The sequence below is a fragment of the Cetorhinus maximus genome, chromosome 10 (genome assembly GCF_964194155.1).
Source record: "Cetorhinus maximus chromosome 10, sCetMax3.hap1.1, whole genome shotgun sequence".
In the NCBI taxonomy this organism is placed as follows: Eukaryota; Metazoa; Chordata; class Chondrichthyes; order Lamniformes; family Cetorhinidae; genus Cetorhinus; species Cetorhinus maximus.
This window is the reverse complement of record NC_135888.1, coordinates 106,020,448-106,033,199: the sequence shown is the minus strand read 5'-3', so window position 1 is coordinate 106,033,199 and position 12,752 is coordinate 106,020,448. Positions and strand designations below refer to the sequence as shown.

The 12,752-nt window shown below is 42.5% G+C and overlaps 1 protein-coding gene across 2 annotated transcripts in view; it reads left to right on the top strand.

The window, feature by feature from the left end:
- The window catches only part of ddx46 (DEAD (Asp-Glu-Ala-Asp) box polypeptide 46), a 67,047-nt gene extending 66,188 nt beyond the window's left edge, over window positions 1–859 (top strand). For both annotated transcript variants that reach the window (XM_078550938.1, XM_078550939.1), the window contains one exon: window positions 468–859. In XM_078550938.1, the coding sequence (XP_078407064.1) occupies window positions 468–515 (48 nt within the window). In that variant the 3' untranslated portion in view covers window positions 516–859. The remainder of the gene's footprint in view (window positions 1–467) is intronic.
- The last annotated feature ends 11,893 nt before the right edge of the window (window positions 860–12,752 follow it).

Sequence of the window (12,752 nt, the reverse complement as noted above, 5' to 3'; positions counted from 1 at the left end):
TATCTGAGGACAATTGGTTCCACCCCAGTCCTGGTAATTTCTCTTCCCTGCTTCTCTTTACCAGCAGGAGAATTGCCAAATTTCAAGCCCTTTAGGCTCCTTATGATGTGGGTTGGAGTTTGTTTCTAATGTTTATACATTGCATCTGGTGTTCTAACAAATGCACACAAGCTCATGAAACTGTATATAGCTGACAGCTGAGGATATTCCCCTTATTCCTCTCATTGCTTTGAGAGCTAACCATTTGATGTCTTGAAATGGGGATCGGGTTTGGAGAGATAGTAAAATCTGGACTGTGAGCAATTTAAATGCCTGTGTTCCAAAAAAGTTTGTAACAGGCCAAAGTAGATAATTCTGTATAATGCACACACAAGATTCTTGAAAAGGCAACGATTAGCAGTGTTTTATTGTTGGCCATGTATTTGTGTGTTAACTAACTTATTAAACATTTGCTTTTTTTGTTGCAGCAAAACTCATACCAGCCAACCAACCGTGGACGATACAAGGTTTTGTAGGAGACCTGTAAAATGTATGCAATGTCTACAGTCAATTTTGAAGGTAGTCCATTATTGTGGGTTAATTGATTTATTTTATTCTCTCTATAATGTTAAAATTAAGTTCATTTGAAAATATTTTTTAGCCATTCTACAGAATCTGTAGAATACACCTTGTGAACTTCTGGAAACTGTGTAATGCAGTAATGGAGATAAGTTTCTGTTGAAGTGTTAAACTTTTACTAAATTCAACTTGCTGTACGTGAACAAAAAGTACTCATGTTTTTGAAGTGTAAAAAAATTGTCTTTTGTAGGCTGGGATACAAAAATGTCAAGAAAGTTAAATAAATGAACAATATCTTTAATTTCATGGCTTCCTTTATTGAATCACCAAACTTATAACTTGTGTGAGGAGTTCTAGTGATAGCCGTTGTGTTGCCATCAAACATTTTATTCTGATCTTACTAGGCTTAAAGTAACGATAAAAGTATCTCATTATAATGCTTCTTCATTTTCATTTCTGCATGCAGAATAAATTTTTCTGAGTGTAAATTCATTTTATTTGGGTAGAAAAATACTTGCGTTTTATAGCACCTTTCACATGCTCAAGCATCCTAGCCCCTCATAGCAATGAATTCTTTTTGTAGTCATTGTAGGCAAACATAGCCTATATGCATGCCCCACACACAGTAATGGATTTAATCTCTAGTTAACCTCTTCTTTTAGGGTTGATTAAAGGATGAAAGTTGGTCAGGATACCAGGAGAATCCTCTGCTCAACTCGAAAAAAGTGTCATGGGATCTTTTACGTCCGCCTGAAAAGACAGACAGGGCCTTCTGTTAACTCATCTGAAGGACAACATCCTTTGTATATTACACAGGAACAGGTTTCAAAAATAAAAACAGAATATGCTGGAAATACTCAGGTCAGGCAACATTCACAAGAACACAAGAGGTATGAGCAGGAGTAGACCAATACAGCCCGTTGAGCCTGCTCTGCCATTCAATACGATCGTGGTTGATCTTGAGCTTCAACTCCACTTTCCCAACCATTCCCCATATCCCTTGATTCCCTGAGAAACCAAAAATACATTTATCCCAGCCTTAAATACAGCCAATGATGGAGCACCTACAACTCTCTGGGGTGGAGAATTCCAAAGATTCTCCCTTTGAGTGAAGAAATTTCTCTTCACCTCAGTCCTAAATGATTGACACCTTATCATTAGACTGTACCCCCATGTTCTAGATTCCCCAGCCAGTGGAAAGAACCTCAATGTCTACCCTGTCAAGCCCCTTTAGAATTGTGTATGTTTCAATGAGAACTTCTGATGAATGGTCATGGGTCTGAAATGTTGACTGTTTCTCTCCAAATATGCTGCCTGACTTGAGAGTTTCCAGCATTTTCTGTTGTTTTTTTCCAGACTTGCAGCAGCTGCAGTATTTTGCTTTTGTAACAGATTTCAGACCCCTTCCAAAGCTTTCCCAAGGCTACATGTCCTCCTTCCAGATGATACAACCCCAGTCTGATCAGCCCAGGAGAAACCTCTTTTTGGAAGAAATGGAATTGAGAAATGGAGAACAAAGCATACATAAAGATTACGACCTCCACTTACATTTATCAAGCACTTATGATGTGAGTGTCCCAAGGCACTTTACAGGAAGGTGCAATGAGCAAGAAGAATAAAAGTTAGACCTGACCAAAACATGGTTGATGTTTTATGGGGACTTTGGAAAAAACAAGAGATATAGTAACATAATGTTTAAGGAGAGAATTGCACATGAGTGCAGAGGCTCCAACACTGGTGGTGAGATTTCCATCCCTAAAAAAAATTAATGAACCAGTTGTGGTTCAATGACAAGCTGAAACTATTGCTGATATTAGCTTTTTATTCAATGTTTAGTTAATTAACTTCGTTCAAATTCACAAACTGCTATGGTGATATTTGAACACAGACCTCTGGATTATTAATTGAGACTCTAGATTAGTAGTCCAGTAACATAATCACTATACCACTTCATCCAGTCTGGCCTTTATGTGACAGGCCCACAGCAATGTGGTTGCATCTCAGTTGCCCTCTGAAATGGCTTAGCAACCACTCTGTTGTATAAAACCACCATATTAAGGTACAATAAAAATAAACGTGTAACAAATAGAACAGTTGTCCTAATACCTACTGCTGGGGAACACCATTGCATACTTCCCCCTAACTTGAAAAACAACTGTTTCCATTACTCTCTGTCCCTTAGCCAATTTTGTATCTATGTTGCCACAGTCCGTTTAATCTTATGGGCTTTAATTTTGTGAACAAATGTATTATGTGATACTTTGATATTTTGTCAAGCTCCTTTGAAAAGTTCATATACACAACAGAAATTGTCAAATCCTGGAACTTCCTCCTTAACAGCACTATGGGTATACCTACAACACAGATTGCAGCAGTTCAAGAAGGTGTCTCACCACCACCTTCTCAGTGTATTTAGGGACGGGCAATAAATAGTGGCTTTGCCATTGGATGCTCGCATCCAAGAATGAATAACTGAAATGTTAACTGTGGATGTTAAATAGATAAGAGTACCCAGCCATTAGGTAATTGCCAATGGCCCTGTTATTGGAAGATATTCTAATGCAGCTGAATGTTCTAGTATACTTTGCACTATCGATCGCTGTTTTAACAGTCACAGATCTTTTTTCATTTCCTAACTGTCCTTTCCACCCTGCGAGCCTTACTGAAACATTGGTACTGAACTTACATTTTGCTTCAGGACTGGAATCCCTGCTGTCATTTTGCTTTTTTCATTATGGATACTGATTACAACACAGCTTTACTTTAGCACCATGGACTTCAGTCATCAGTAACCACCTGAAAGATATTTCCTCATAAATTGGGATATATGTAAAATCAAACAATGTTGCCTAGGTTAAGACATAAATAATTGATACTAATAAATATATCTGACATAAATAATTAATAGTAGTCTTAATAAATAAGTAAAATATGATCTGGCTCAGTATAGAAACAAACAATTGTGCACTGTTAAATAAATAATTGATCCATAGTCAAGAAGAGCTAAATAAATAACTATTCAGATGATTTACAGAAACATTGTTTCTTTGGTATGGATGACCATTGATTTGTCTAATTACTTTGAGTAAAAACAAGCAAAGCCCTTGGGTGGCTTCTCCCCAATGACAATGATCTTCAAAGAGAACTATGAAATCTAAGAGGTGGCGGGGGTTGGGTTGGGTTGGAGGGGTGCCTAGAAATCTATGTGGCTGCAATGCTAGTTACAAAAACTGTTTTTTCAGTGTTGCTCAATCTTATGGGGATTTAATTTGCTTCCAGATAATTGTTGTATTTCCTTTTCCTGTTCCTGTACTTGAGGCAGCCTTTTTGAAACCCTGCATCTATAATGAAAGTAACCGGTAAAGTTTTCATCATCCTACCACCCATTGCTCTAGCAAACTTGAAATCTATTCATGGAACATTATTTTGAGTCTATGTGATAACCTTTTAGGGCAGCATGGTGCCGCAGTGGTTAGTGCTGCTGCCTCAAGTCCAGGGACCTGGGGTTCAGTCCTGACCTCCGGTGTCTGTGTGGAGTTTGCACATTTTCTCCGCTTTCCTCCCACCACACAAAGATGTGCTGGCTAGGTGGATTGGCTACAGTAAATTGTCCCCCAGTGTATGCGCCCTGTGATGGACTGGCACCCTGCCTAGTGCCCATTGTCTGTCAGGATAGGTTCTAACTTCCTGTGACCCTGAATTGGATGAAGTTGTCACTGGAAAAGCCAGAGTGATAATTTAAGCTGTTGTGGCTGCAGCAGATTACAGGATCATTTTTAATGAAGAAATCTCATCAGCCCACAATTTCAACAACAATTTGCATTTATATTGTGCGTTCAATAGGAAAATGTTTCAAGGTGCTTCATAGTAGCGTAATCAGTCAAATTTAACACTGAGCCAAAGAAGGAAGATATTTATGTTGGGTGACTGAAAGCTTGGTCAAAGAGGTAGGTTTTAAGCAGGGTGTTAAAAGAGGATGGTGAGGTGGAGAGGTTTAGTGAGGGAACTCTAGAGTTCAAGATCTGGATGGCTGAAAGCACAGCCACCAAGGGCGGAACGAAGGGAGTGGGGTTGCACAAGCCCAGAGTTAGAGGAATGCAAAGTTCTTAAGGAGGTTGTCGGGCTGGAGGAGGTTATAAAGATAGGGAGGAGTGAGGAAATGGAGAGATTTAAACTCGAGGATAAAGAATTTAAAAATCAAGACTCCAGATAGAGTAGATAAAGAGAAGCTGTTCCCTTTGGTGGAAGGATGAAGTACCAGTGGACATTGAATTAAGGTGGTTGACAAAAAAAAGCAACAAAGACAAGGAAAATCTTTTATACAGTAAGTCGTTCTCATCTAGAATGCACTAGCTGAGCATGTGGTGGATGTAGAGACAATCAGGGCTTCCGAAAGGGATTGGACAAGCACATGAAAAGATAAAGTTGCAGAACCACATGGAAAGGGCAGGGGAGTGGGATTAGCTGATTGCTCTTACAGAGAGCTGGCACAGACATGACGGGCTAAATGGCCACCTTCTGTGCTGAAACTGTTCTATGATCCTATGAAGACTGCTGATGGACCAGCAGGAATCAATATAGGTTTTTGGGCACAGAGGTGATTGGTGAGCTGGACTTGGTATAGATTAGGTTACAGGCAGCAGAATTTTGGATGAGCTCAATTTTATGGAGGGTAGAACTTTGGAAGACAGCCAGGAGAGCATTGAAATAGTTGAGTCTGGAGTTAACAGAAGCATAGATGAAGATTTCAGAAACGGCATTTAAGCAGGGGCAGAGAAACAGGTGATGTTATGGAGGTGGGAGTAGTTGGTCTTGTTGATGGAGAGGATATGGGGTCAATACCACAGCTCAGGAACAAGTAAAATGCCTAGGTTGCAAACAATTTGGTTCAGCCTGAGACAATGGTCACGGAAAGGGACGGAATCAGTGGCAAGGGAGATTTGTGACAGGGACGGAAGAACATTTCTTTGGTCTTGCCAATGTTTAATTGACAGATATCTCAACTATGCCCTATACAAATGGTGCAAAGCAAGAAAGAACTGCTAAATGCTGTCCATCTAATAATTTAATAAGTCCTCTCCTCCATTAAAATTTCAGCCATGACCTTATTGAATACCAGTCTCAAAGAGCCACAAGACCTATTCCTGCTCCTATTTCTTATGTTCTAATGTTCTTACAGGCAAAATTAATAATGAATGTTGGCATTGGAATTCAGAATGGCGAAAGTTAGCACGATAGAAAATCGGGGGAGAAAAGCGATAACAATGGGAATCCAAGTGGTGCAGAATGTACAAATGTAACATTTTTAACAAGTATAGAGGCATGAACGCAACAGGCTGAATGGTCTCCTGCACTGTAACTATTCTATGATTCTATTGTCACAACCCTTGTAAAGACCGATAACCTTTAAAAAAGGAAATTGAACTTCTAGTGAATAGCTGAAAGGATGACACAACAAGATTTCATGTTTCAAGACTTTTACTCTGACAAGCAAACTAGGAGCAACATTGACTAAACACCATTTGCTTAGGCAACTTATACTTTAAACTACCAAACAGAACTTACCCCTAACACAACTGAAAATCCTAATTTGCGATTACACTTTACACTGTCCCCTCAGTATACGTTCAATTCTTCCAGAACCAGCCCAAAGTGATTCTTAGCTCCCAAGAATTTACTTCCATTCATTTCCTTTCCCAGCCTGGTAACCTTTAACCCCAGAACTGTCTTTTAAGGTGATTCCTGGATATTCTCCCTCTAGCACAAGCTAGGCGAATACTGTAGCCTTTTTTCAAATCCTCAATGATTTCCAGCAAACAACCTTGGCCTCCCTTTAATTTTTTCTATCCAAATGCGAGCTCTCACCCGCATTCCTGCCTGGTGAATCAAAGGAACTTTCAGCCTCTAGCTGCTCTCTCTCTCTCCTGATCCTGGCAGAGTCCCTGTTTCTGTGAGTTTCATGGATATCTTAGATATCCTTCTCCTCTCCATGGCAATGTGAATCAAATGGGCCTTGTATCCAGGAAGAAACACTGATTAGCAACCTTGAGATCTTTTATCTTCGAAGTAACTGGCCAGTTTAAAGAATAACTGTTTACGACCCAACATTCTCAACACATCCTGGGACTTTGGTGACTAGCACTCTAATCATTGTAAACATGGATGCTGCTGCCATTGTCTCCAAGTGTGAACACCTTACACCTTCTTTCCAGCAAACAACCTTGGCCTCTCTTTAATCTTTAACAACCAAGTCACCGAGGCCTGTTGTCAAGCAGACTTAAGAACTTGTCACATGACCCCCATTTTGCCTGAAATTAAAGACACAGTCCCAAAACATGACAATCTTATAAAACTTTGCATTTGTAACACTGTATACATCTAGCACAGCCTTTTACTAAAACTAGCAAACCAATTACAAATTGAAGCTTTGAAAATGTATTCATTACTTCCATTGCAAAGCAATTACTATTTATTTAATTAGTGAGAGGGAGTTATGGTTGCTTGACTGAATTGAGTATTTTTATGTGTAGAATTTTCATTTATTTTTCTTTAGGCAGAGGAATTCAATAAACGAAGAAACAGATAAAACTATTTCCAACTTTCTCAAATCCAATTATTTATTTAATTATCAAGAAGCAGGCCTTTCTGAATTAACTATTTATTTTGATGTCATGAAGAATTTTTAGCTATTTTTCTAATAGTAGTCATGTATAATTATAAAAGAGGAACTGCAGATGCAAATGGAATTATTACAAAAATAATTGATACTGTCATTCAAACTATTCAGCAGGTCTTGGGCTTTGACTGACTCGAGGTTATGAAACTTTAAGATCGAACCAGGTGTTTGTTACAAGTTAAGAAACCAATATAAGCTATTATATCAAATGAAAGTAAAGACTTGCATTATTACAGTGCATTTCACAACCTTAAGAATTCCCAAGTTTGGTCATTGTTGTAGTATAGGAAGCAGCAATAGTGTTACAAACAGACACGTTGAAATAATAAGTTGAAAGAAGTGTTACAAGAAGTCAAATATTCAATTACATTAAAGGTGTGAAATATGCAGGAAATATGCAAAACTTCTAATTAAGCTACATAGATAAATGGATGTATTTGGTTCAGTGATTGCAGATCTGTATACTGTTGGATTTCAAAAAGTATGATTCCCTCACGTATTTCATCTTAATTACATCAAATTCATCTTTTACATACAAAGCCAACTTTAAGGTTAAACTTTCCAAGGATACCATGTTCAATATGCAGAATGTGCACAAAAATTTATGTTCTTCATCTTTATCATTAAACTGCAATTCAAAAGGGAAACTTTTCCAAAGATGAAGAACAAACAATGAGCGGAGAAAATAGTGAAAAGCAAATAAATGTTAAAACTGTATAGGGCTTGTATCTATCCCCAAAAATAAATGCAGTTAATGTCAAAAATATTGAACTTCATAATCTTTCAGTAGTCCTATTTTATCCAAATATATGAATCTTGTATCAATAATGATATCTGTGCATCAATCTTATTTCCTGCTGTGATGAGAACTGACATTGTTAATCTTCATCTGGGATTTGCTGACCCTCTGCTTTTCTGGATGCAGCAGTCGAGCTCTCAATCCATCACTCCAACTCCATTTTATTATGTAGTAAACATTTATAAATCACCTTTTTATTTCAGGACTGTTGGAGCCAGGGCCTCTGCTTTGACTCTGGTATTTGGTTGAGGCACTTTCCTTTGCTTCTGAGACTCTTTTATCTTCTGTTTCAAGGGAGCAAGTAGAAAGCATAGATGCCAGGCAACAAAACTGGGAATTTGATGTCCCAGTGATGAGACTGGACAATGTGGACCTGCTAAGGACAAATGTTGGGAGATGGGTCTGAGTGTAGAAGACAGGTTTGGTCAATCCTGGGAGGCTACAAAATGGGGCCATGAAAATAGACTCGACCACTCTTGTAGGTTGGATTAGTAGAAGTTATTTTAGATGGTGCCATACTACTGGTTCCCCTCCATTAATAGCATCAGGCTACTAAGGGTCTCATGCAACAACTATCCAACCCCCTCACTATGGAAAATCCCATGACAACTTGCAGTGGGTGGAGACCTGGTAAAATTGAGTCTCATCCCAATACCTGCCTCCTAAATTCTTTGCCTTTCCTGATGCCCCACCCAATCTTATAGAAATATGTGATTTTTAGGATACATGCTTCTTAGAAGTACCTGTAGCAATAGAGAATATGTGGGTGTCCCATTTGAGAGGTGTAGCAATTGTTTAGAACTTCAAAAAGATGTGACAGAACATTTTCTTTGTAGAATGGAAGGAAACGTGTGTCTTGGCCAAACTCGCCAATGCAGTCAAGTTGTAGTGATGCAGCTACTGGATTATAAAAGGTCCAGAGATTGTGGTCAATGGCTGTACGCAATGGCTGGGAGCTCATGACTGTAAAATGAAATTGTGCAGAGGGAACACGCAAACCCCCAAACAACCCATCTACCCAGCCTTTCAAAAATAACCCGCCCCATGTGTGGCAGAATCTGCATTGGATGTTATCAGCTAGCTCAGATCTCATTGAAACGGAGTGAAAGGAAATCATCCTTGACCCTGAAGGACTGCCGTAGAAGGGGGAATGGAATCATTAGAAAACAGTTGGAGTTCATGTGTATTTTTGCTAAATTGTCTCTCCAAATTTGCAACATTTCAATATTGTTAACAAATAATTATATCACAGAGCACATGCAATATGTACATGGTAATTAAGCAAACAAGCATTTTGACTAGATTTTATGTATTCTTAACTTCTAATTAGCAAGCCTGAGTGAATAAATTAATAAACAGTTGGTAAACTCCGGTACATACAGGGAATAAAAATGTCTTGGAAATAATTAGCATAATTGATATGTTAAATTTATTGTTTAAAATAAATAATTTCCAAGATGAATCAAATAAATATTGCACCCTAAATAACTAATTAATTTCCTTGTCTAACTGAATAAAAAGCCAATGCAGAAATTATATAAATCTGTGCTTGACAGCTGGAAGAATAAATTGTGTAATTATATAACTTTGGTTTATACTTGCTTCTTATAATTAAATAGGTACATTTTTTTCCACTTACTAATAAAATTAAGTGACTTTATCATAATCACCTGCTGAACTGAACTGCAAACACATGGGGTGGAATTTTCCGTGCCCGTTGGCACGGGTGTCATGGCAGGCGTGATCGGTGGCGTGAGCGGAAAATATGGCGAGAAGGCCAAGAATCGGTTTCATGACATTGCGAAACCGGTTTGCGATCGTCCACTCTGTCCATCAATGGCGGGCTGCCTTTTCCGCCGCCAGACATCGAGAGATTCATTTTAATTCATCTGCATATCATTATAAGCTCTGCTCACCAGAATCATCCCCCCCTACACTGGATCATCCAGGCGTGTCATTGTGATTGCATGCCGACGTGTTTCACAACAGCATTCATAAGGCTTGAACCTGGTGGGCTGCACTCCGAGGGGAACTCAGAGGTGAGTGCACACTAACATTGTGCAGCACTTGCGAGGGTCGCCTTTTGGGCTTCAAGGTTGAGGCACCACACGTTCAGGCGAGGGCACAAGCAAGTTGCTTTTTCCCGCCTGGCTGACAATGCGGTACCGTCAGGGGCTGCATTGCGGTTGGGGCAGGTTGTGGGGGGGTGGGGGCAAGGGCGGCACTGCGATTGGGGTGAGTGGGGGGTGCGGGCAAGGGCTACACTGCGGTTGAGTGAGGCAAGAGCTGAACTGCGGTTGAGACGAGTTGGGGGGTGGGCAAGTGCTGCACTGCAGTTAATGTTAGTGAACAAGCACATACAGGTGGCAGGGTGGGGGGCATGAGGGAAGCGGCCATGCATTAGGGAAACCTTGGCCTTAATTCTACCCTCGGGGTGCGCCCTAAGTCGGTGTGGCTGGAAGCGGACATAAAGCCCAGTCCTGGCCGAGTTCGCGCTGTGAATGTGATCTCTCACTGGGTGGCCAATTAAGGGCCACCCAGCGTGAAACGTGACTGCTGGATGTGTTTTCTGTGGGCGTGGTTGGGAACGGGTCAGCTGCCAGGGACCCGGAAACAGAAGAGGCAGATCCCTTAAGGCTACCGGGAGTTGTGGGGGAGAGTCAGGGGGCTGTTTTGAAGATATCCAAGAAGTGTCCTGATGTGCAGTCATGGCCTCAGCTCCTGATGGTTATGGAAAGCGGGAGAGCGAGTCGAGTGGGCACTCTGCCCCCCCCCCCCCCTTTTCTCAGATGAGTGCCTGGGAATGCTGGTCGAGGTGGTCATTGTCAGGTGGGATATCTTAATGCCCAGGGACGGCAAGACAAGGCCGCCCCAACTGACCAAGAAGGCCTGGACAGATGTCATCGCCCAGGTCATTGGGCACGACATGGTGCACCACACTTGGCTTCAGTGCCGCAAAAGATTCAACGACCCTCTGCGGTCAGCAAGGATAAGTGCAGAGATGGCATGGACTTGTGCGGAGAACTTTAGTCGGATTTTGCTTGGGGCATTCAGGAATCTAAGAGTGTGAATGCCAACTGGCACTGAAGCCTGCCCTGCCAAGACTGAGATGTCTTTATGGTGACCTGGCCTGCCTAATGCCCGGGCAGAAGGGCGGGTGGGAACCAGGAAAGGACCTTCAGAGAAACGGAGCAATAATGAGGCTTTCTATTTTTTCCCCCTGTCAGGAGAAGAGGAGCCATAATGCCACAGATCTCCGCAGAACGGGTGGAGGAGTGCCAAATCTGTGCATCCTCACAAAGCACGAGAGCGATGCGTTGGAGCTGGAATGCCACCAGCTAGCTTGCTCCTCCGGTCGCGGTGAGGAGGGGGTCTCGGATGAAAGTAAGAGCGCATGTAACAGATGCGTGTGTGGTTGGTACTAGAAACATAACAGCTCCTCTCATCAGAAACTGAACTGTCGTAGCCAGAGAGCCCATTGAAGCTCCAATGCAGATAGCACCATGCAGCAGGTCTCCACTGTCTCCTCAGCCTGCCCAGCATACATAGTGAATATGATGATTGAATGTACTGAACTTTTGCCTTCCTCCTGCAGATGCGCCATCCACAGGAGCTGCCAGTGACCCCAAGAACCCCACATTGAGCTCTGAGGAAGACATCGCACCTGCAGCAGCACCACACTGTCTCTCTGAACCAGGCACCAGCGCAGATACTCACACGTCGGTGGGCTTTAGTTCTTTGGCTCTGCAGGTAATGCACAGTGGTGAGGGCACTTCACACTCACATGAGAAGCTGGCAGAGACCGAGAGGTCTCAGGGAGCCGACAGTGGGAGCAGAGCCGGAGACGAGGACCATGCTGCATCCGAGGCAGATGACGAGCCCCTGGAGTCGTCCATCAGGCAGCAGATGCTGGATGCCCAGCAGGATGTGCGGGGAGATCTGGCAGAGATCCCGGAGAGTCTGCATGTCATGGTATCTGTCATGGAAGAGTCCATGTGGAGCATGAGTTCTGCGTTGATCCTTAACACTGAGTGCATAGCCTCCTCCACTGAGAGACTGGCGACTCTCATGAAGAGACAGCTTCAGGAGCAGACTCAGGGGTTCCTGGGGTTGCACTCGGACCTGCAATCCCTCACACAGGCAGTCATCTCAGGAGGTCACTGCTAGTGTGAGAGGTGGACGAGGCACCTAGTCTCTCTGCTGGGTGCCCATCCATCAATGGTGAACAGGGAGGCGCAAATGCACCTCACGCTGGCAGACGAGCTATGGGCTTCTCTCAGGGCGCTCTGGACAAGGGCACCAGCTCCTCCACTCCTCTGCCAGTGGCCTCTGCATCCGATGATGCCGCGATGACTGAGGAGTTCCCAGCCATGGGGCTGGATGCATCCTCCCAGACAGAGCCTGCTCAGGCTCCGGTGGCCAGAGGACGACCGCCAAGGTCATCAGGGCCACCAGGACAGCAGAGTCTAAAGATAGTATCAGTCACGAGCTTGACACAACTGCGTGCAGCTGATTGAGAAATGCTGCACAGATGCCCCACTGAGCCCTGAAAAGAACTGGAGGCAAAGAAGTTGAGGGCCACTGTGACCTTCAAAGCCACCGGCATAGGGTGTTCACCCACGCAGTTGGAGGTGATTTCCGTACCTATCATGTGACATATTGCTGTCACTGTGTCAGTGTGTCCCTGGAGAGGCGGAGCCTCCTGTGGCACTGGATCTC